This window comes from Emydura macquarii, unplaced genomic scaffold (assembly GCF_026122565.2).
Source record: "Emydura macquarii macquarii isolate MOO-44397 ecotype Brisbane River unplaced genomic scaffold, CSIRO-AGI_Emac_v2 contig_320, whole genome shotgun sequence".
NCBI classification, from domain to species: Eukaryota; Metazoa; Chordata; order Testudines; family Chelidae; genus Emydura; species Emydura macquarii.
The window spans coordinates 7,419,986-7,444,353 of NW_027130457.1; the positions used below are offsets into that span (position 1 = coordinate 7,419,986).

Sequence of the window (24,368 nt, forward strand, 5' to 3'; positions counted from 1 at the left end):
AATTAGCCCCTAAGTCCCAGGAATGGTTTACTCTTTAAAATGTCAGTAAAAATAGAAAAGGAGATGGAGGCCTGGCCTGTACTAAAAAGCCTCCCCTCCCACCTCCTCAAGGCAATCAATGAAGGGAAAAGCCCTCTGTTAACTAACTAACTATGGAAATAATAGTATGATACATAATAACGTATGAAGTTATTTAGGGACAGAATATGTGCATAACAATGTAACCAACAAGGGGCTTTCCTTGCAAGACCATCCCTTTCACAGCCAAAATCATTCATTATCCGTCTAAGTTCCTGGTATGAATTGTTTGATTAAATTCTAAGATTTTTACACCGCTGATCTGGCAGAATGCACACTGCTGTTGTACCTTGTGGATCATTAAAGAACATAGCTGTTGTGAAGCCCTCAGATAATATACAAAATGGTGGCTCTGCTAGACATTATTATTACTATTTCTATTACAACAGCATGTAACATGGCCAGGCTGCAAACTCATAGGTTTACATGGTCTGTAACTCAAAAAAATGTCAATCGAACTTAACACAAGATGCAATAAGTGCATGTAACAAACAACAGGAGATAAAATGTGAGTAAGGCAACCTAAATATACTGCTTCTGAATCATTAAGAGTTAAACAAAAAAAATGAATACTGAACAAGTCTCCATGTTAAACTCCTCATAACTGGTGCTAATTGCAACCTTTTTTGGCAATTTTCACAGAAGGGCCAAGAAATCAACCGAAAAAGAGACTCTCCCTATAGCAGTGGTTAATAAAAGTCAGAAACGAGGCGCACTTGACAGATGAAAATGACAAGCTTAGCACAACCACTGACTGTGCTAAGTAGAATTAGTGGTCTCCATCTCTTCAAGGCAATCAGCCAGTCTAGAACTTTACTTAAGCGTTCAAATTGCTTCTTATAAAATTCAACATTAGAAGAGATAGCTGGGCCAGAGAGGGTGGTTTTAAATGGAATTATATAGATATTTGATGAAAAATGCAATCGTTGAAGCAGGTAATTCAACCATGAGGGAGACCCTTTAGTTACTGCTATGGCAGTGTTCTTTAATCATTTATAAATTCACACTATATTTTGAATGGGATATCCCTGAAGTGATCATTTAATCTCTACTAGTAAACATGGGCATGGAAGCTAAGTTACTCACTTATTATGGAACTCATAGATTTCCTGCATGTTTCCGAAGATAATGTGTTCTTTGTTTACAATACCAGGTGGGATCTCCTCAACGCCACTGGTCATTTCCCACAGATATGTCTGACCAGAAGGAAAGAAGGCACATGAAAAGGTATCAAGTTTCCAAAAAGTAGCAGTTTCTGAAGTCTGTAAGTAGACATTCTCACAGGGAGAAGTACAGGAAAATACAACTTGTAATTGATTTGGTGAATGGAGCTTTATGCACTATGCAGATTAAAAAAAGTCAAGGCCTAAAACTGACAATCACATATGCTCCTTGAGACCTTATCTTTTAAAATGTGCAATCTTCCTGACAACAGACAGTGCTTCAGGATGTTACACCACAGTAATGTTTGGATTCCAGAAGTTTTCATTTTGTGTAGTAGCTACTGCTGAGCATAACTTGCTCGAGTTTAACAATTACTGGGCATTTTTCCATGGAACCTCTCTGAATATCTATTCAGAGAGAGTCAGCTAGTCCTGAAACATGTGATAAACATAATGAAACAATTAACACAGGCTCATCTCTGCTACTAACAAAACAAACTGACCAATAATTCCACAGGCATGGGAAGACAGTTCTGAGTTCATAAAAATGTTTTCTATTGGGCAAAGAGCAATAAAGTGCTGTAAATGAAAATGAGCAAAAATAAATAATGTGGGATAAATTCTGCACTGGCTGACACCTGGTAAAATTATGTTGACATCAGCAAGTTAGCAGGAGGCATAAATTAGCTCACAATTTGGCCCTGTGACTATAAACTAACAACATTTGGTTGCTAAAGAAATTCAGAAGCAAAATGATACACATAATGAAACTCTGTCCCATAAAATATACACTTACATCCATACATTCCCGGAGGTCTCTTACGTAAGCCTTTTCTGTCTGAATTAGCTCAGCCATAATGAACCTTAAAAACGACAAAAGAATGAAAAATCAAATCGCAGCCTGCTAGCTCACATGATCATGCTTTTCCACTAATCAGAATATGCTCTCTCCCTTGCAATGACCTTATTCTATTTCCAATATCACAAGAAAAGCACATAAGAGCTTAATTAGCATCAGAAAGACTTTTTTTTGGTTGGGGGAGAAGGGGAGATGAAGGATTTTCCATCCAACACTAGGAAAGTTTAAACTGAAATAAAAAAATTGAGGGAGGAGGCAGCAAGGATTTTAAGACAATTAACACACAGCAAAAAGAAGATCCACTAGATGCATGGGGCTCCTATTTAACTGATTAGAAATGAAGAGCAACAGCTGCTACTATTCATGAGCAGAAAAAAACAACCTTTTATGGAGTTGTGTTACTTATTTAATATTATTTTAACGGTCTTATTTTGCAAATACTTTAACCTTATTACTATTATTTTCCTCCTGACCCACTTATTTTTCACACATTTTTCTGGACTTCTGCCAACTTTTTTAAAAAACAAAAAACATTGATTTTTAAGCTTGGTTTTGAACATTCCCTAAACCCAGATAGTCAAGAACCAAAATTGGAGTAAGGCAATGAATAAGTTTGTGCAAGGCTATGGAAGGTACACGCTGGGTAGCACAGAGCTCTCCTTTCCTACATTCCTTTTTACAATGTTTTCCTAAGTCTTTAAGTAAAATATATGATAGTTGCTTCACTAACAGTAATTTATAAATTTGTATCTGTAAAGACTGCATTACTCTTTCCTGCGGGCAGATTTTCGCTTTTCTTCATTAAGCTCATGAGCAGCATCTCTCAGTTTCACCTCTGACCCAGGAACACTAGCTGGGATTATATCCAGCTGCAGGCTTTTGCTCTGTATTAAGGAGAAAAGGAAAAGTATTGAAGAGAGGAGAAAGGGAAAAATAGTGGCCAATCTAATCAGCTAGAAGGAGCTATGTTAAAGTATTTGCTTATTCTCCTATTAGTATAGATGCAGAAATCTCACTCACCGATTTATTTGAATCGGAAGAAATCCCCAGGGCTTTTTCTAAAGAGGTCCTATATTTCTCCATGCGCAGAGAGAAGTCTCTGTACCTCTTGTCCACTGCTGTGACACATTTTTTAATCTCTGCTGCATGGGCATGCCCTTTTTCACAAAAGCCATCGGCCAGCTGTATCAACAGCTTCACCCTCTCTTTGGTTTGCTGTGAAAAACAACAGGAAAATATTGAAGAGCAACATTACTGCCAAGTACCTGTAACAAGAGGGCTCATTTTGTATAGTTGATTACTAAAAACAAATGAAGGGGTGATGGGAAGGTAACAGGATCTCCCCTCTACCCCACCCAAGTGTTTTCAAAGCAGATACCCTTTTTTCCTTCTCAAGGAACAGAAGATCAGAGAGTGCTGCCTGCTTCTTCATTATTTCAACAGCAGCAAAAATCCTCATGCTTTAACTTTTAGAAATTCTCTTGATTGGAAATAGATAATATCAGTTCTGCAAGGTAAGCTTTTAGGGCAAGGGACTATGCCTTCCTAAGTATTTATACAGCTCCTGGCATCAAGGGTCTCTGATCCCTACTAAGGTCTTTAGGTACTACCACCACACAAACATTGGCATTGATCCTGCAAAACACTTAAGCTCCTACTTAAGGACAATGCATCCTTCTGGCAAATGGCTGCAAATGTGTAAGGGAGTTACACTAGAATGGCACTTTTAAATGCACCCTCTTTAACCACTGACTGTCCCTGAAAATAATAGAGGCAGCACATTGTACTACATACTTAAAGGTGTGATAGGTGCGTGACCTTAAAAGGGCTGGATGAGGGGACAGTGGGTTTGGTGTGTAGAGGCATGCTTAGGTCCTTCCATATATAACGTGACCAGAGCCTCTCCTTCTTTCCTGTGCACTCTCATGACATCCTCCATTTCCCGCTATCTCCAGCATGTGTCTTCCTTTGACCACCACCTCTTCACCAGTTTGAGGCTCCATGATTTTTTCCAAAAAAGTCAGAACCAGGAGGTGGAGACAATGTGAAACTTTTTAAGTGGGGAGCAGGAGAGGGCCATTAGGGAAACCAGCCCCTGCTGCAGCCTACTAGTGCCAGAATTCAACAATTGATGTGGAACAAAATGTTCTATACCTAGAATGTTAGGTTTGCATCTGTGATGCAGGGTCCTATGTGGACACAGTGTGCAGAGAATTAAGCCTGTCACTGCCTAGAAATACTGCAGTACACTGTCTCTGAATGATTGAACCTGGAATCTTGTGCTATCTTCTCATTGGTAAAGTGTTCAATATTTTGAAGCATACAAACTGGAACATAATAAGCCTTCCTGCATTTTGTTAACATAAAATAAGATTTAAGAGTTGAGTTCCAGTCATCCATGCTTGACCTGAAAACCAACTAAGCTGAGGACTCAAAAGGAAGTTATCTTTCTCCATTTTTAAGCAAGGTCCCCACAATTTTGTCAGTGTAGGATAACACCAGCAATTTTTTGTTTCATTTCATATCAAGTGGAAACAGATAAGAACGCCAATACAGGGAGGTGAAGCTAGCTAGATACCTGCTGTTGCTCTTTATTTACCTTTGCAGTGATCTGAAATTCTTCATGTTCTTTTAACAACTCTTGAGTGTGATGGATACTGGAACCAGTGGAGGTATGTGTTGATAAATAAAACTCTCCATTGTCATGGATCCATTCCAAAGCCTGAATAATGCAAGAAACAATGAAGAGTAGAAAAGAAAGTAGCATTATACTTTTTCAGCAGACACCAATTTAAATACTCAATATACATAAAATAGTTACAAAATAAAATTACTAGACAGACCTATATTTCACTTTTATCCCTTCTGTGTGTCACCTGAAACACCTTTGAAATGGAGTTTACTTACCTGTAACTGGAGTTCTTATATATGCATGATCCTTATCTATATTTCACACATGGGTATATGCGCACACCATGCACCTAAGTCTGGAAATGCTAACAAACAGCATCCATTGGCCCCCACATGTGCAGTAGATCTCCTTGTACTGAGGGCGTTAGAGGAAGTATGGGTTTATACCTCTCCAGTTCCTCTTCTTACCACAAATCCAACAGGATCCAAAGCAGAGGGGATGGAGGGTGGGTAGTGGCATGCAGATAGGGGCCACACATCTTGAAGAAAAGACAGTTACTTACCGTGTAACTGTTGTTCTTTGAGATGCGTTGCTCATGTTCATCCCATTGTAGGTGCGTGTGTGGCCCCTGCAGAGTTACTGGAAAAATTTTTCCCCTTAGAGCTGGCTTTGAAGTCGCCTGGAGTTCCGTGTGCATTGCACGGTATATCACGCACTGCCGGTCCTACACTCCCTGAGTTCCTCCTTGCTGTCAACTCTGACAGCAGGGACGGAGGCAGGTCATGGAATGGATATAAGTAACACATCTTGAAGAACAACAGTTACAAGGTAAGTAACTGTCTTTTCTTCTTCGAGTGCTTGCTCATGTACATTCGATTGTAGGTGACTTGCAAACAGTACCTTGGAGGCGGGTTCAGAGTTCATAGGTTGGTTGACTGCAGCACCACCCTACCGAATCTGGCGTCATCCCTAGCCTGTTGTACGATAGCATAGTGGGATGTAAAGGTATGAACCGATGACCATGTAGCAGCTTTGCATTATGTCCTGCATAGGCACCTGTGCCAAGAATGCTGCAGAAAACGCCTGTGCTCTGCTGGAGTGAGCTGTGATGTTGCCTGGGAGCGGGACCTTTGCCTGCTCATAGCAGAAGTGTTACACAGGCAGTTATCCAGGAGGAGATTCGTTGCGACGAGACAAGTAAGCCTTTCGGCCACCGCGATGAACAGCAGCATGGACTTATGGAATGGCTCCATCCTCTCCAAGTAGAAAGCCAGAGCTCTGCATACATCCAGTGTATGCCATTTCCTTTCCTCTTCAGAAGAGTGTGGCTTTGGGAAAAACACTGGCAGGAAAATGTCCTGCCTGGTGTGGAATTGGGAAACCACCTTGGGCAAGAAGGCCAGGTGAGGCCACAGCTGGACCTTATCGTTATAAAAAATCGTTAAAGGTGGCTCCAAGGTGAGTGCCCTGATTTCACCCTAATAGCCAAGGTGATAGCTACTAAGGTGACCACCTTCCACGAAAGTAGCAGAAGTGGACAAGTTTCCATAGGCTCATATGGCGCCCCCGTCAGTCTAGAGAGGACCAAATTCAGGTCCCAGGGGGGTACAGGATCCCTGGCCTGAGTGTAGAGCTTTTCTATGCCCTTCAGAAATCTCGCTGCCATGGTGTGAGAAAAAACCGATCTCCAGTGAATCGGGGGATGGAAGGCTGAGATGGTAGCCAGATGCATCTTTAGCGAGGCAGTAGCTAAACCCTTGAGGTGCAATAGTTATTCCAGACCACTCCCAGACAAAAGGGCTGAGGAATGAGACCCACTCTGTCTATTGACATAGTACATTGCAGCAATGTTGTCCATCAGGACCTGAATCACCTTGCCCCTCAAGAAGGGAAGGAACACCATGCATGCTAATTGGATCGCTCAGAGCTCCCTGACATTTATATGGAGTCCCTGGTCCTCTTCTGACCAGGCCCCTAGGGTACTGAGACTGGAGCTGATGTGCACCCCCTCCGCCCAAGTCCGAAGCATCTGACACCAGAGTCACTGAGGGGCCCCTGTCTGCAAAGGGCATTTCCTCCATTGCCGTCCCAGGGTCTAACCACCACTCTACGGAGGCCAGGACCAGTGAGGACACTGTGTCAACCCTGTCCATGGGGTGCCTGCTCAGGGTGTAAGCCGACGCCAGCCATAGGTGAAGCAGTCGGAGCTTCAGGCAGGCATGGCGGAGCACATAGGTGCACGCTGCCATATGGCCCACTAGTTGCAGGCAGACTCATGCCATTGTAAGGAGGAAGGCCCAGAGATTCCTGATCAGGCCAGACATGGCCTCAAACCGGGCCTGCGGCAGGAACACTCTGGCCTATGTTGAGTCAAGGACTGTCCTGATAAAATCTATCCTTTATACAGGCACCAGAATAGACTTCTGCTTGTTTACTAGCAGGCCCAGCCTACGACAGGTGGCTTGCACGAGGTCCAGGCCTGAGCCCTCGACCTGTCTCTGATTAACCATTCATCCAGATATGGATAGATCTGTATCCCTCGATGCCTGAGATACGCAGCTACCACTGCCATGCACTTTGTGAACATCCTTGGGCCTGATGATAGGCTAAACAGGAGGGCTGTAAACTGGTAGTGAGAACCCCCCACCACAAACCTGAGAAACCTTCTGTGACCCAATATCTGAAAATATGTTTCCTTCAAATCGAGGGCAGCATACCAGTCTCCTACATCCAGGGAGGGGATAACAGAGGCCAGGGAAACCATGCGCAATTTTTGCCTTCTGATGTACCTGTTTAGGCCCCACAGGTCCAGGATGGGTCTGAGGCCCCCCTTGGCCTTCGGGATGAGGAAATATGAGTAGAAACCCCATCCTCATGTCCAGTCTACAGTCTCATGTCTCATCTTTATGGCTCCCAGTACGAGAAGATTGCGCACCTCTTGTAAGAGGAGTTGCTCATGAGATGGTTCCCTGAAGAGGGACGGTGACGGGAAAGTGTGGGGAGGAGGAGAGGAAAATTGGAGGGTATAGCCTGTTGCAATGGTGCCCAGGATCCAACGGTCCGATGTTATATGGGCCAAGGCTGGGAGGAAAGGAGTGAGACAGTTTAGGAAAGGTGGGGATGCAAGATCCAGGAGCGAGGCTGGAATGCCATCCTCGTGTGCAAAGTCAAAATGAGTGACGCTGACCGTCTGAGCGTCAGGAGGTAGGCGGCTGCACGGTTGAGGAAGAAGGCGGTCCCTGCCTGTGCCACCTAACGTTCCTCTCTCTCGCTCTCTTCATATAGATTCCGAAGCGCTGTGCTGGGAACCTGGGCTGCTGCTGCTGCTGGCTCTTCTGCGGCCGAAACTGCCTCCTGGAAGCTTGCTGCGTGTACAGACCCAATGTGTGAAAAGTTGCCTGTGTGTCCTGAAGCCAATGGAGCTTCGCATCCGTCTGCTCCGAGAAGAGTGCAGCGCCGTTGAACGGTAGGTCCTGTATAGACTGCTGCACCCCCTGGGAGAGACTGGACAACTGGAGCCACGAGCAATGGTGCATGGAGATCCCTGAGGCCACTGGCCTTGCCACCGAGTCAGCCGCCTCTGGCCACTGTCCTGCCCTCCTCCGAAACCACGGTGAAGTCTTGGGACTGATCCGGAGGTATGGCCTCCCCGAAACCCTTGAGGGAGTCCCACAAGTTATACTTATACCTCCCTAACAACGCCTGTTGATTCATGACGCGGAACTGGAGGCTGGTGGTAGAATAAATCTTTCTCCCAAAGAAGTCCAGTTTTTTGCTGTCCTTGTTTTTGGGGGTTGAGCCAGACTGTCCCTGCCTGTCCCTTTCATTTGCCGCCGCCACTACTAGGGAGCTCGGCACAGGGTGGGTGAACAAATACTCAAACCCTTTCGCAGGAACATAATACTTTTTCTCCACCCTCTTTGAGGTTGGGGGCAGGGAGGATGGAGTTTGCCAGACACTACTGGCCAACTTTAGGACTCCTTCATGCACCAGGGGAGCCAATGGGCCTGCCACCAGTGCCTCGTCTGGGGAGGAAGAGGATGACTGACCTGGTGCCGGAGGGGCCGGCACTTCTGCAAAGTGCGCGGGAGCTCCTGCAGATGTACCCTCCATAGGGTCCGACTCCTCCCAACTTGGAGTGATCGGCCTCTGCAAGTGGTGCTAGGGCCCCCAATTGCTTCCGTGACAAGACGAGGAATTAGGGTCCCGAGGTCACCTGAAACCCGCCGGGGCTCAGTACTGCCATTAAGGTGGCCATTGACCCTGAGGCCACCCTGGAGGAGCTGAGCAGGGACCTTGCCCTTGTCCTTCAGGTTGAGGAGGCTAGGTGGGGGGAGCAGTTTCCTCCCCTAGAGTCGCCAGACCCTCCTGCCAGTGACCTGCGTCACCCTAAGCTCGACCGTCTCCCCATCTCATGGCACCGAGGGAGGAGGAGTAGTATCTGTGCCTTCTATCCCGGTGCTCCCTTGACTGATGTCTTGGTGATGGGGAGTACAAGTCCGGTGACTGGTGGTGTTGCTGCCTGGACCGACTCGGCAAGGAGGACTGCCCGTGGTAAGAGGAGGAGCGGGAATGACATTTGAGCCTCTCAGTACCAAAGACCACGGTTGGCGAGACTCCTTCCTGGGCGACCACTGCAATGCCAGTGGCCAGGTTCTGTGCTGCCCAAGCGCGGACGAACTTATTGGTGCCACTGCCCTTGGTGCTGATGATCGTGAGTGACGCTTTGGGCAGTCTGGTCTCCTCCAGTACTAGTGCTCCATCCCCAGAGACTGCTTCAGTGCTGGGGAATGCGCCACAGGGGATTGGCCTCTCAGTGGGATTGAGCTCCGCCATGGTGACTCATTTTGCAGAGAAGTGCGTCGGGGTCAAGCAGCCACTGGAGAGAAATATTGAGTGCTGAACCCAGGGACTCTAGGGATTGTGTGCTTGAACCCTGGGACTTTAGGGATAGTCCCACACCATGGGAAGAGAGTCCCCAGTATGAACAAAACCAAGCTATACTGAGATAAAAGCTATGCAATATAAAATTTATTTACAAATCTATTTACAAGTTCTATCAAGAGAAAAAGCTGGAGAAATCCATAGACACAGGGATTCCGACTCAGGCCATGCGGTGGTAAGAAGGAACTGGAGAGGCATCAGCTCACAATGCTTCTTATGGCCTTGGTTGGGAACATGAGGAGATCTACTGTGTATGTGCAGGCCAACGGAGACTGCTTGTTAGAATTTCTAAACTTGGACGCATGGCATACACATGTACCTACGTATGGAATAGACATAGAGACCAGCACTCAAAGAAGAATGAATAGCTTTGGAACACTGTGCCAAATTCATTAAGTAGTTTTTAGAGCAAAATTGTCTACTAATATGAGGATGAAGAAAGCCGATAAATTAGTGTAAATATTTCAAGTAAATCCACTACTACGCATGGGATTCTTTCCAGAAAGGACAAGGGAATTCATTGACTAAATTTACAGCTTAATTATTCAACTGCAAATCTCTATTCTTTTCCTGATAAGGAGGGCAAAAATAAAACATCACATTTTTGGTGAAACAAAGCAACTTCAGTTGAGTGCTGTAACTCAACAGAAGAAAAGAATTATTTTAGTTTGTTGAAAAATACATTGGAATTGAAGTGGAAGAGAAGGAGCTCTGAACACTTGCCCCAGGAACTAGAGGAAGAATAGTACCTAAACACCAGTTTACATTTTGCTTACCAACAGTACTCCAAATCCATAAGTCACATTGTGAAGTTAGAAGACTTCCAGATTTTAATTTGAAGCAGTAGTGGGAGGATGGGGGATACTGAATTTAAATGTCAGGTATCTAAATTGCATTTGTTTCTATTAAGGATTATGTTCCAGTATCATTCCCAAAGCAATGTGTTGGAAAATTCACACTCTAAAAATGCTTACATTTTACCCTAAAACACCTTTTCCACTTGCTATTATGAATCATTATTCACAGGTATGCCATGTTCATCTGCTTTGTCTACTAACTTTTAACTTTGCCTCCCACTTCATTTACTTCTGAACATTAATCTGTGCTACAATGGACATTAATGAAATGTCATGAGGAATGAGTACCAGACACTACACTCCTCCATTTAACATGGGATCTGAAGCCAACGAAATTAAACATGAAATCTTATAGTTTATGCTTTATCATCATTAGCCCACTCTACAGGCCATGGGTTAACACTGTAGCACAGAATGGTTTGCAAAGTCAGCCACTATCCTTTGTTACAACATTTCAAACTAAATATTTAAAACACAGACTAACCACCTGAATTTGGAATCTTCTTGTTTTAACTGGCTTTCTGCATTCCAAGACCTTGAAACTCTTACTAGAGAGGCCCAGACCTAGTTAAAATTAAACTGTAAGCCTCCTCTTTTTTCACCTAGTCAAAGGGAAGCAGGAGACCTCCTATAACCAATTCTTTCCTTTGCTCATTACAAGTGTTACTTGTCCAACTCCATCTTAACCTCAGTTTCCCTAATTATCTCTTCTTGAGATTTTATGGCCACAGAGGCCTTTTTCTGCATTAGAAATTCAGCTAGCAACTTCAGCTCAACATAGCCCAAATTGAGCTTTTGAACTTCCCTCTGTTCTCTCTAATTTCCTGGTCACTGTAGATAGTACCACTCAGGTCCACGATCTGCTCATCATCTCGGACCCTGAACTCTCTCTAGGCCTATACATCCAGGCTGTGTCCCAGCCTGGATTCTTCTACCCATATAATATTTTTGAAATTCAGCCTTTTCTGACTCTCCACACTGTCAAGTCATTTTCTCCGGACTCAAGTTATTCTAAATTTCTACCTCTTTGGCCTCAATGAGAGTGACTTCTACAAAGTCATTCAGAACGCTGGATAGCCAGAATGCAAATGTATAGTACCCAACAGGTAGCTACAGAGGCTCTTTTCTGCCTCTGAGGGATAGAGGCAGGAAGAATGCCTCCCGAGTTAAATTTCGAATGACCCTGTGCAAGTACACAATGAGCAAAGTGACATCTACTAAACTCACCTACATAAAAGATAGCCAGCATGATGGTGCCTGTGCTGACTGAGCCCAAGAGGACCAACAAATCAGAACAAGGGCAACAAAGGACACTCTGCTAAGCAGGCTGGAATGCCTCTTCTCGAGGATCACTAGCTGTGCTAACTTCTTCACACTGGGAAATCTGAACACAAGCACCAGAATTCTGGCTACCTCCTGTCCCAACGCATGAGCGGGTGTGTGTATACATGCACACACATACACATGCACACGAACAGCAATTCTTGTTTTGACATGTTTATTGCGTGAAATTGTTTTTTAAACCATGAGTTCATTTTAGACACACATTGTCAGTTATTGTTTCAAAATTTGTTCTCCTACATTTGACATAGTCCTTCACATCCAGAAGATGATGGTATTTCCACACTAATCAGATAGATAGATAGATATCTCATGTAAAACTTAAGTCTATATTTTGAAGGGGCAGAGGACTATGCATGGGAAATTGGAGAAACAAATTTAGACGCTGGGTTAATGGCCCTTTAATGTTAGCTCTAAAATTCCAAATGCTCAGAGAATCAGCACCACATCCTTGCAAACTGTGCTCTTTTATTCTACATTTGGGCAGACACAAGTCCGCAACCACAAAAACTGTGTGGGTTTTGGTCATCTTTAGATCAAAATCAAAACTATTTCAATATAATTTTGTAATCTGGCCTTTCAATGTGCAGTCCCAGCACTGCTTGATATAATTGAATTGCAAACAACTGAAAAACAGGATTTACAGTGGAAATGCTGACAAACCTTTAACTATGCCAGTTAACAACGTCACTGTCATAATGATCGCTTTACAAGAGCAAACGTGTTAAGTGGTATTATGCAGAGAATTAATTTATGATAAATCACTCAAAGTAAATTACGTAGATACTAAGAAAGTTTTAATCTAATTTCTCCACTCTGACTTCACTCCACCACCTAACCTGCACTTCTGTCACCTATTTGTATTCCTCTGAATCTAATTGTACAATAAAACACAGTTGGCACATCCAGCATTGAAGAGGGTACACTGCACACAAAAGTTCTTGAAAAAATATGCAGCAGTTAAGGCATTCAAATTAGAAATATTTCCACAAGGTAACTTAATTTTCATCCATTCCAGCATTTGCTGTCCTTGTTCTTTGTAAGCAATTCATGGACACAAGAACAGATAACAGACAATATTTTTAAGCCTCTCTGCTTATTGTTGAAGTTACAGAAAGATGAAAATTAGTTTTTGGAGACTTTTAAAAAAAATAGGTCTCTGGAAACTGTGCAAAGAATGGAAATGAACACAACCACGTGGACTACGTATGACACGCGGGTCGACAGAGATTACTTCAAACAGTTCTGGCTCCGGCACATGGCGTGCATGCACACCCACGTATGGAATCCACATAGGGATCAACACTCAAAGAAGCACTATTGGTTGTTCCTGTTGTGTGCCTTTTTACTAATCCTGAAACCTTAGAATGACAATACTGACAGGAACTTCACCAGTTGATTAGTGAACGTTGGCCAAGTTAATATAATGGAGCACCCAAGTTGATCATAATTTAACTTTTTTTTTTTTAAACCAATTAAACTTCAGAGGTCTATAGAGTATTTGACAGACATTTTCTGTGTTGTCTACTCAATTACAAGAAGTTAAAAGCGTTTCAATTACTACTTCTGCCTTGGAGTTCCCCTGGTATTTTTATGATTTAAAAATCACTTCTCTTTTTAAATGGTTTTCTCCACCGTTGTCTAATAGCCTCACACAAATATGACACTAACCCAGTATGCAGGAGAAACAGTTAAACCAAATGCATACAAAGTGCTATTAAATGCACAAAATAGCAAATATTTTTCTTCCCTGATCTTTCACTTACAATTATGTAGTATTATTTAGCAGTTCTGAAGATACTCAAAAGAAATGCAATTTTTAAAGTTATTATTGTTATTACTCAGCCTTTCTGGTATTTCCTTATTCATATTACTTTGTAATGGTAGAATTTACTAAAATGTTTAACAATTTATTTAACAGAGTCTGGCCAAAAAAAACCCCAACAACAGTATGGTAACACAACAGCCTATTTGTAGTACAATACGAGAGTGACAGATTCATTATAGGTGGCTGCTTACATTTTAAAATTATTTCTAGTGTTCTATGTTGAGGGAGGAGTGGGGTGAAATTTTTATACTTGATTCTTAATGGCCTGCCTTTCAGAAGTTCAGAGTACAGTAGTCAATGGGAGATACTTAATCCCTCTGAAAGTTGGGCGAGAAGTCAAACTTTCATCCGTATGGAATTTGAGTTGCATAGAACGGAAAGCATTTCTAGACAAAATCCTGACCTGTTTGGCACTTCTTTCAAAGACCACATACTGCTGACACTGGTCAAGGCGCCTTTTTCTCATGGTCCAGTAATGCAGTACACGGTTCTCCCTCTGGAAGAGTTCGTTCAAGATATCTGCAGGGACAGACAAATGAACAGAAGGTTATAGTCCTTCATTTTGTAATGAATGGAAGCTGTGAGGTTACAAGCTCTTCAAATAAATAGTGTATTGTATTAAGAACTGCATAAAAAAGTTTCCTTTACAAATTAATAACATTGTTTCATAAACTGGAATGTTGATTTGACTGAAATAAAGAAACAAGGTTACTTACCAGTAACTGTTGTTCTTCGAGATGTGTTGCTCATATCCATTCCATCATAGGTGAGTGCGCGCCCCGTGCACGAGCCTCCGGAAGCTTTTCTGCCCCTAGCAACCCCCTGCGGGTCGGCTCCTGCGCCCCCTGGAGTGCCGCGCTCATGTCGCGGTATATAGGGAGCCTGCCGACCCCGTGGCCACCAGTCCCTTCTTTCTGCCGACTCCGACAGCGGGGATGGAGGGTGGGTTTGGAATGGATATGAGCAACACATCTCGAAGAACAACAGTTACTGGTAAGTAACCTTGTTTTCTCTCTTCGAGTGTTTGCTCATATGCATTCCATCATAGGTGATTATGTAGCCATACCATGGAGGCGGGTAGGAGTCACTGTCGAGTAGCCCTTCTTAGGACGGCTCTGCCTACGGCCGCGTCGTCTCTTGCCTATTGTACAATAGCGTAATGGGAAGAGAAGGTATGGACAGATGACCAGGTTGCTGCCCTGCAAATGTCCGTCAGGGGCACCCGTTCCAGGAAGGCCGCTGACGAGGCCTGGGCTCTGGTCGAGTGTGCCGTCACTGTACTGGGAAGTGGCGCCTTCGCCTGATCGTAACAGGTGCGGATACATGCGGTAATCCATGTGGAGATGCGTTGAGAAGAGACAGGTAAGCCCTTCATTCTCTCAGCAACCGCGACGAACAGTTGGGTTGTCTTTCTGAAAGGCCTTGTTCGATCGATGTAAAAGGCCAGGGCTCTCCTGACATCTAAGGAGTGCCATCTCTGCTCTGCCTCCGATCCGTGCGGTTTGGGAAAGAACACGGGGAGGAAAATGTCTTGGTTACAGTGGAACTGGGACACCACCTTGGGTAAGAAGGCTGGGTGGGGTCTCAGTCGCACTTTGTCCTTATAGAAGACAGTATAAGGGGGCTCCGAGGTCAAGGCTCTTAACTCGGAGACCCGTCTGGCCGAAGTAATGGCTACTAGGAAGGCCACCTTCCAGGACAGGACTAGCAAAGGACATGTAGCCATGGGTTCAAATGGGTGTCCTGTTAGCATGGAGAGAACCAAGTTCAGGTCCCAGAGAGGTACCGGGTCGCGAACCTGTGGGTATAATCTTTCTATCCCCTTCAGGAACCTACAGGACATAGGATGAGAGAAGATAGATCTCCCTTCCATCGGCCGGTGGAAGGCCGAGATGGCCGCTAGGTGTACCCTCAGGGAGGCCAGTGCTAGGCCCTGCATCTTTAGGTGAAGGAGGTATTCTAGGATTGCCTGTATGGGCGATGAACTAGGTAAGATCCCCCGGGACTCAGCCCAAAACGTAAAGCGCTTCAACTTAGCCTTATACAGCACCTGAGTGGAAGGTTTCCTGCTCCCTAAGAGAACCTGCTGTACTTGTGTTGAGCAGGCTCTCTCCCCTTCAGTTAGCCACAGAGTCTCCATGCCGTCAAGTGGAGGGAATCCAGGTCCGGGTGAAGAAGGTGGCCCCGGTCCTGGGAGAGGAGGTCGTAGCGGCTCGGAAGCGGTATCGGCTCGGCAATGGACATGTCCAGTAGCATAGTGAACCAGTGCTGCCGGGGCCAGGCTGGTGCAATGAGAATAACGTTCGCCTTGTCCCTCTTGATTTTCAGGAGCACCCTGGGGAGTAATGGGACGGGGGGAAACGCATACATCAGGGGCCCCGTCCAGTCGATTAGAAAGGCATCCGAGAGGGAGCCCTGCTCTCGTCCCCGGAGTGAGCAGAACCTCTGGCACTTCTTGTTCCACGCAGAGACGAACAGGTCCAGTTGGGGAGTGCCCCACTTGTGGAAGAGAAAAGACACCACCTCCTTGTGGAGTGACCAGTCGTGGTGGGGTACGAACGACCTGCTGAGGCGGTCCGCCTCGTCGTTCCTGACCCCGGGGAGGTGAGAGGCAGAGAGGTAAAAATCGTGCCTCACCGCAAGGTCCCATAGCTGTATGGCTTCCTGGCACAGAGTGGAGGAGCGTGCCTCCCCTTGCCTGTTTATGTAAAACATGGCTGCTGTATTGTCCGTAAGGACATGTACTGCTCTGCCCGTTAGAAACCTGAGGAAGACCTTGCAGGCGAGACGAACTGCACGTAGCTCCCTGACATTGATATGAAGCTGAAGTTCGTGTGGCGACCATAGACCTTGTGTGCTGAGGTCGCTGCTCATGTGGGCTCCCCAACCCACATCGGAAGCGTCCGTTATCAGCGTCACCGACGGGGTTAAGTCTGTAAAGGGAACCCCCCGAAGAACCTCGCTCGGGTCTGTCCACCAGTTGAGGGATGCTAGGACCTGGGCTGGGATGGTGACCACCCTGGAAAGCGAATGTCTGGATGGGGTGTACACCGAGGTTAGCCAACCTTGAAGAGGCCTGAGTTTGAGGCGAGCTAGTCTCACCACATATGTGCATGCCGCCATGTGACCCAACAGCTGAAGGCAGCGCCTGGCTGTCGTCGTGGGAAGTCTGAATAGTTCCTGCATGATGGCAGTCATGGTCTGGAATCTGGCCAGGGGGAGGAAAGCCCTGGCTTGGACTGCATCCAGGGTGGCCCCTATGAAGTCTATCCGCTGTACTGGGGTAAGTGTGGACTTCTGCTCGTTGACGAGCAGGCCCAGCCTGGTACAGGTTGTGCAGGTCAGGGCTAGACTGTTCTGTACGTGAACCCTGGATCTTCCCCGTATTAACCAATCGTCGAGATAGGGGAAGATCTGGACGCCTCTGCGGCAGAGGTGGGCAGCTACCACCGCCATACACTTCGTGAAGACCCTGGGTGCTGAGGAGAGGCCGAACGGTAGGGCCGAAAATTGGTAGTGGACACCTGCTACCACAAAGCGAAGAAAACGTCTGTGCCCAGGGAGGATAGAAATATGGAAGTAAGCGTCCTGTAAATCGAGGGCAGCATACCAATCCCCTGGATCTAGAGCGGGAATGATGGAGGCTAGGGAGAGCATCCGGAACTTGAGGCGTCTGATAAATCTGTTCAGACGACGAAGGTCCAGAATAGGTCTGAGGCCTCCCTTTGCCTTGGGGATAAGGAAATAACGGGAATAGAACCCCTGCCCCTCTCCGAAGGAGGAACTTCCTCTACCGCCCCAAGGCGGAGAAGAGAGTGAACCTCCTGGACGAGGAGTAGCTCGTGAGATGGGTCCCTGAAGAGGGACGGGGTAGGGGGAGAGTCTGGAGGAAATGCCGAGAGTTGGAGAGCATAGCCTCGTCTCACTATGCTGAGTACCCAGCGGTCCGAGGTTATTCCCTGCCACTCTCGGAGGAAGGGATGCAGTCTGTTCATGAAGGGGGGGGTAGAAACCAGTGGGATGGTGATGGTAAGTGGGCTGCCCTCGAGCGTCCCGTCAAAAGGACCGCTTGTTGTTTTTCTGCTGCTGGCCCTGCTGGGAGCCCCCTGCAGGGCCTTGGTGGTCTCGGCGGTTCGACTGCCTAAAGCGGTCACGGCCTCGCCTAGATGGAGTGGGTCGAGGAGGCAGTCGAGAGGCAGGCTGCTGTTGCTGCTGCCGTTGGGGTCGCGGTCTGCCCTGGCGCCTTGTGGCCTGTGGCACATAGAGGCCTAAGGACTTAAGGGTGGCTCGAGAATCCTTGAGGGCGTGTAATTTACTGTCTGTTCTGTCCGAGAACAAGCCCACGCCCTCAAAAGGCAGGTCCTGGATGGCCTGTTGCACCTCCAACAACAGGCCAGAAGACTGCAGCCACGCCGAGCGGCGCATCACGATGCCCGATGCCATGGCCCTTCCCGCCGCATCGGTGGCATCGCTTGAGGATTGAAGGGCCGCTCCTGCGACTGTCGCTCCCTCCTGCAGGATGGTGTTAAAGTCCTCCGCCATGTCAGATGGTAGAGCGCGGAGGAACCGTTGGAGGGAAGCCCACAGGTTTAGATTATACCTGCCCAGGAGCGCTTGGTGGTTAGCGATGCGTAGCTGTAAAGCCGCAGTCGAATAAATTTTCCTCCCGAATAAGTCCAGTTTTTTGTTTTCTTTATTCTTTGGCGTACTGGACTGGGCCCCCTGTCTGTCACGTTGATTGACCGCATCTACAACCAACGACCCGGGGGGAGGTGGTTGTAGAGGTATTCGAACCCCTGGGAGGGAACGTAGTACTTGCGCTCCGCAGTCTTAGAGGTGGCAGACACTGAAGCTGGAGTCTCCCACAGGGGCTTGACCACCTTCAACACCCTGTCATGGACAGGGAGCGCGACGCGGGAGGGGCCTGCTGAGCTAGAGGTCCCGAAAAGAGGATCCTCCTCCTCCGAAAGCTCTTTGAGGTCTAGCTGCAAGTTGTCAGCTAGCCTCCTGAGCAGCTCCTGATGAGTCTTGTAATCAGGCAGGGGTGTTCTCTGGTCCCTGGAGGTGGTATCTGGGGGAGAGGAGGAGGAGGACTGGTGTAGGGGACCCGTAGAAGGACCCTCCATCTGATCGGACCCCTCGTCCGAGGAGTCCGGTCTGTCCTGACTGGGAGGTGGAGGCGGGGGCTGGACGGCCACTGATGGGACTATAAATTTTTTTTTTTTTTTTTTTTTTTTAAACTATACAGGTTAAAACTATGAACTCTAACAACTAACTACAACTATAAAACTATAAACTAGAACAGGTTAAGGAGATTGCTACTTGCGGTAAAGCAAGGGGCAGCATTCCAAAAGACCGTCACGGGCGGAAAGAAGGAACTGGTGGCCACGGGGTCGGCAGGCTCCCTATATACCGCGACATGAGCGCGGCACTCCAGGGGGCGCAGGAGCCGACCCGCAGGGGGTTGCTAGGGGCAGAAAAGCTTCCGGAGGCTCGTGCACGGGGCGCGCACTCACCTATGATGGAATGCATATGAGCAAACACTCGAAGAGAGAACTGGTGGTTTGATCAAAATGTGGTATTGAAACAACAGGCTTTTCTCATGAAGAATGATCCATTGCTGAAATTATCTGAGACTAGGGACAGCACTTGATATAAAGTAAGGGACAGTTCTGCATCAGGTTCGTGAGGAAAGAGAGAATGGGGACAAGTAGACAAGATGCATTTAAGCATTCAGGCTGAACATAATAGTAATTTCCCATCTGAAATTTCTAGAGTTCTACAAAGTATCTGGCGTCAGGCAATTCACATGGATGACCATATAACCCAGGAATAAATAGGATAACAGATTTATTCTTTTAATATCCTAATTCACCTCAGATCCCAGACATACAGAGAAACCCCTTACTAAACTCAGAAATAAAATTACTATCATTAACACTCCTTCAAAAGTCAATAACAAGAATACTGTCAGTCAAACAAATCATGCACCAATTCAAATATTCCAGAGCCCACTTGGTTACAATAAAATGAATACTCGGAAAAGAAGAAACATGTAAAGGCAATGCTACTGTTTATTATGCCATCCTTCTCCTTTCACATGTCAAAGAATGCCCCAAATAGGAAACCCACAGGAATCCCCACCCCACTCCCACTATTAATTTGACCTTTTCTCCCATCAGTTTGGTTAACAACCATTTTTCCCTTTATGTCAATGACAAAGACTGGATTCACTTACACCTGGGAGCAATGGTTTCAGAAAAGCCCCATTGTCAGTATTTAGCAAGACAAAAGAGGTGTCATTATCTTTGAAGTTTATTTTGTCACTCAACTGTGGCTGAGAAAGGGGGAAATTCTGGCGGGACACTAAAACAAAGAGCTTTGATTCTGATAAAAGCCCATGGATAGAGGGGGAGAGACGCTGGTGGAGACAGAGGGGGGTCTGGAGAGAGAGATGCAAACTGGTCCTCCAACTTGGAGGGCAAAGAGGATCTGGAATAAGCGAGTGCCTACTAACCCTGCAAGTGAAGATTGAGGTTTGAAGCAGAGGAGAAGCATATAGGGATATGTTTTAACCCTATTTTAATTCTACTGTTAGTTTCCATGAACAAATACACCATATGTATTTTTGATGAAGCTGTTCCGAGTTGCTGCATTTCATTTTCGTCACAAACACCCAGAAAGGGTTCCACACACAGACTCAAACTCAGTGAGGTTGGCGGAGGTGAATATGGTTGGTGGAACAGGAGGTTGTAGCTTAGAGAGCCAGCCTAAAGTGGGGTGCACTGCATGTTTCCACTCTCGGAGAAGTACGCAGAAGCCTTATGAGGAGATGCAAAGAGCTAAATACATCAGAGGGATAAATACCAGGGAGGAGTTATTTAAGTTAAACACCAAAGTGGACACAAAAACAAATGGTTATAAACTGGCCATCAGTAAGTTTAGGCTTGAAATTAGGTGAAGGTTTCTAACCATCAGAGGAGTGAAGTTCTGGAACAGCCTTCCAAGGGGAGCAGCCTAACTGACTTCAAGACTGAGCTTGATAAGTTTATGGAGGGGATGGTATGATGAGACTGCCTACAATGGCAAGTGACTCATCGGTGACTGCTAGAATCAAATATCTCAAACAGCCGTAGATGGGATACTAGCTGGGGAGGGCTCTGAGTTACTACAGACAATTTCTTCCCAGACGTCTGGCCCGCATGCTCAGGATCTAACAGACTGCCATATCTGGAGTCGAGAAAGAATTTCCCCCCAGGTCAGATTGGCAGAGACCCTGGTGAGCTTTCACCTTCCTCTGCAACCTGTGGCATGACTCACTTGCAGGTTTAAACTAGTGTAAATGGTTGATTTTCTGTAACTTGAGATCTTTAAACCATTATTTGAAGACTTCAATAACTCAGCCAGAGGTTACGAGTCTATTTCAGGAGTGGGTGGGTGAGGTTCTGTAGCCTGTGTTGCACAGGTGGTCAGACTAGATGATCATGATGGTCCCTTCTGACCATAAAGTCTGTGAGTTTAAGCCTCTCACTTGGAAATAGTACCCCTAGAGAGACTTGGAGAGAGCTCAAAAGTGTACCTTGCCCCTGAATCGTAAATAACTTACTCTCCTGATTTTTCAGTTACCTATTCCACTGCTCCGTTTTTGTGACTAGAAATTAACATTTTCAATAGCTAGATCTCCTCACAATGTTATCTCCCATTGTGCAACCCTTCTTTCATCATTTTCTCTATTTTCTTTCTCCTCTTGCCCATTTGTACTCCAAATTTTTAGTGGATTATCACTTCTGTTCATGTTATGCTCATACCAGTCACCCATCCTCATCAACGTGATATCTCCCTTAGTGTCTAGCCTGCATCAACCCCACTTTGCTGTTACTTCAAATGAGTGGGCCAAGTTCAGTAGAGCTCAAAGTTAGGAAATGCCAGAATTAAGATTGCTTATGCAATTTAAATGTGCACCCCCTTCTGCGTATGCAGTACAATACAATCTTTAATTGCACGTGTGATACGTGGACCCATCAGAAAAGACGACACAGACACAGAGTGAACTGATGGAAACTCAGCTGATTGCTGTGGTGGTAGTTTTATTGTTCTTGCAGGAAAAGTAAAAACAACATGAAAGTGAGGCTTTGCACTGGCGAGTGGGGGAATGCTCAAATGTTTAAAGGGACAGGACATAACATTATTTTTTCCCCACAGGACCACTGCTTCATTCAATGAATTAGTAGTTACTCAGTATTTCTTTTCATCCTCCTGGTTCAATTCGAGACCCAGGCTTCACATAATCCAAATCCTGCACTGAATACAAAACTATTGATTTTGTCCTGGATGTTTGCAGTGCTCTCACCATTGTATCACAAACATCCATCTATCTTCACAAGAACCCCATGAAATTAGGTAGAACTATCCCTATTTTACATCAAGGGAACTGAGACTAAGAGAGATTAACGCCAAAATCGTCATAAGCATCCACTAATTTTGTATACCTGACTTCAGACACAAAGGGTTTGCACAGTGCTTATTTTTACAGCACATAATGTCTTCAAAGCATCGCACCAACTTTGTTTTCAGTTGTGAGTGCTCAGCACTTCACAGATCTAGACCCAGGTGTGTCACATTATGTGTGCCTCACTTTTCTGATGTTCAAACAGTAATCATCCATGGACAGTTTGGTTTAAGTGACTTCCCCAGCATCAGGCAGGAAGTCTACAATAGAGACAAGGATAGAATCCAATTCTCCAGGGAAGCATTCAACTCCCTTAGCTCTGAGGCCCTGCCTTCTCTTCCTACACAGCACCCAATTTCTGCAACAAATGAGGAGAGGGGTCCCTATAGCCAAGAACTTCCTTTATTATACAAACCAGAATAATTCCCTTAGTATCATCCGATCGACGCATTGAATGAAGCAGAGTCTCCTGTTGACCTAGCCTGTTCACAAGCATTAATTTCCTATATAAAACTGCTGAACTTGTGTTACATTAATTCCACCATGGAATAAGGGAAGAGAAAGTAGATTTAGATAAGGAATTACAGAGGGGGAAAAAAATTTAGATGGACAGACAAGTTTGGGCTGAAGTTTGTGTCATGTTAATTGGTAACTAAAAAGAAATGAAGTCAAACCCAAAGAAAGGAAAGAATGCAGTTATTAACCAATATTCCTTCTAAACTTGCTTTGCACACAGCGGGCTACAAGTTCCACTGAGAACTAACTTTGTGTTCATGAGCAAGCAAGCTTTTATACTTCTTTCTTTTAATAATAAAGAAAACTCTCACACAGAACTCTCTGAGAATAGACACAATGGATTGCAATCACTTTTTAGAGAGATTACAGTCTACTGTGTAAATGAATATTTCAAGTCTGTTTAAAGAATGGATCATTAATGATCTGGAGGATGGGGTGATTGCACCCTCAGCAAGTTTGCAGATGACACTAAGCTGGGGAGAGTGGTGGATATGCTGGAGGGCAGAGATAGGATACAGAGTGACCTAGACGAATTGGGCCAAAAGAAATCTGATGAGGTTCAACAAGGACAAGTACAAAGTGTTGCAGTTAGGATGGAAAAATCCCATGCACAGCTACAGACTGGGGACCAGCTGGCTAGGTTGCAGTTCTTTAGAAAAGGACCTGGGGGTTAAAGTGGACAAGAAGCTGGACATGAGTCAACAGTGTGCCCTTATTACCAAGAAGGCTAATGGCATATTGAGCTGCATTAGTAGGAGCATTGCCAGCAGATCAAGGGAAGTGATTATTCCTCTCCATTCAGCACTGATGAGGCCTCATTTGGAGTACTGTGTCCAGTTTTAGGCCCCCCACTACAGAAAGGATGTGGACAAATTGAAAACAGTCCTGCGGAGGGCAACAAAAATGATTAGGGGGCTGGAGCACATGACTTAGGAGGAGAGGCTGAAGGAACTGGGCTTGTTTAGTCTGCAAAAGAGAAGAATGATAGCAATCTTTAACTACCTGAAAGAGGGTTCCAGGGAGGATGGAACTAGGCTGTTCTCAATGGTAGTACATGACAGAACTAGGAGCAATGACCTCAAGTTGCAATGGGGGAGGTCTAGGTTGGATATTAGGAAAAAACTCACTAGGAGGGTGGTAAAGCACTGGAATGGGTTACCTAGGGAGGTGATGGAATCTCCATCCTTAGAGGTTTTAAAGATGCGGCTTGACAAAGCCCTGTCTGGGATGATTTAGTTGGGGTTGATCCTGTTTTGAGCAAGGTGTTGAACTAGATGACCTCCTTAGATCCCTTCCAACCCTAATCTTCTATGAGTATATAAATGTTTATTTAAGGACTTCAGAAATGCATAGTATTGACAGTAGTGCACTAGAGTATCATGTCAATGTGTCCAAGGAGTTTTAAAGACAAGTATTATTGTGCAGTATCTTGCAAATAGTAGAACGTTCACTTGGAATGCTTGAGATGTGCTTCCACTTCTAGCAGAAATGAAACCATAATGAAGTTCTGAGGTGTTGCTAACAGTTTTGTTCAGGATTCTTACATTTAGTTATTAAACTCAGGACCATGGATAAAATTAAAATGACCACATTTGGGATTTCTGGGTACTCTGCATAAAAGTCCTCACAAACAAAACAGACTTTTCTCATGTTCGTCCAATTTTAATTATAGCATCACTCAATGCGTCTCAATATAAGAGA

The 24,368-nt window shown here is 45.4% G+C and overlaps 1 protein-coding gene across 4 annotated transcripts in view; it reads right to left on the minus strand.

The window, feature by feature from the left end:
- Nucleotides 1–24,368, minus strand: part of TRIO (trio Rho guanine nucleotide exchange factor) — a 402,248-nt gene that overhangs the window by 125,018 nt on the left and 252,862 nt on the right. For all 4 annotated transcript variants that reach the window (XM_067569989.1, XM_067569997.1, XM_067570009.1 and 1 more), the window contains 6 exons: nt 14,106–14,221; nt 4,700–4,822; nt 3,121–3,315; nt 2,869–2,984; nt 2,038–2,104; nt 1,165–1,274 (listed from right to left, as the gene is read on the minus strand). In XM_067569989.1, coding sequence (XP_067426090.1) covers nt 1,165–1,274; nt 2,038–2,104; nt 2,869–2,984; nt 3,121–3,315; nt 4,700–4,822; nt 14,106–14,221 — 727 coding nt within the window. The remainder of the gene's footprint in view (nt 1–1,164; nt 1,275–2,037; nt 2,105–2,868; nt 2,985–3,120; nt 3,316–4,699; nt 4,823–14,105; nt 14,222–24,368) is intronic.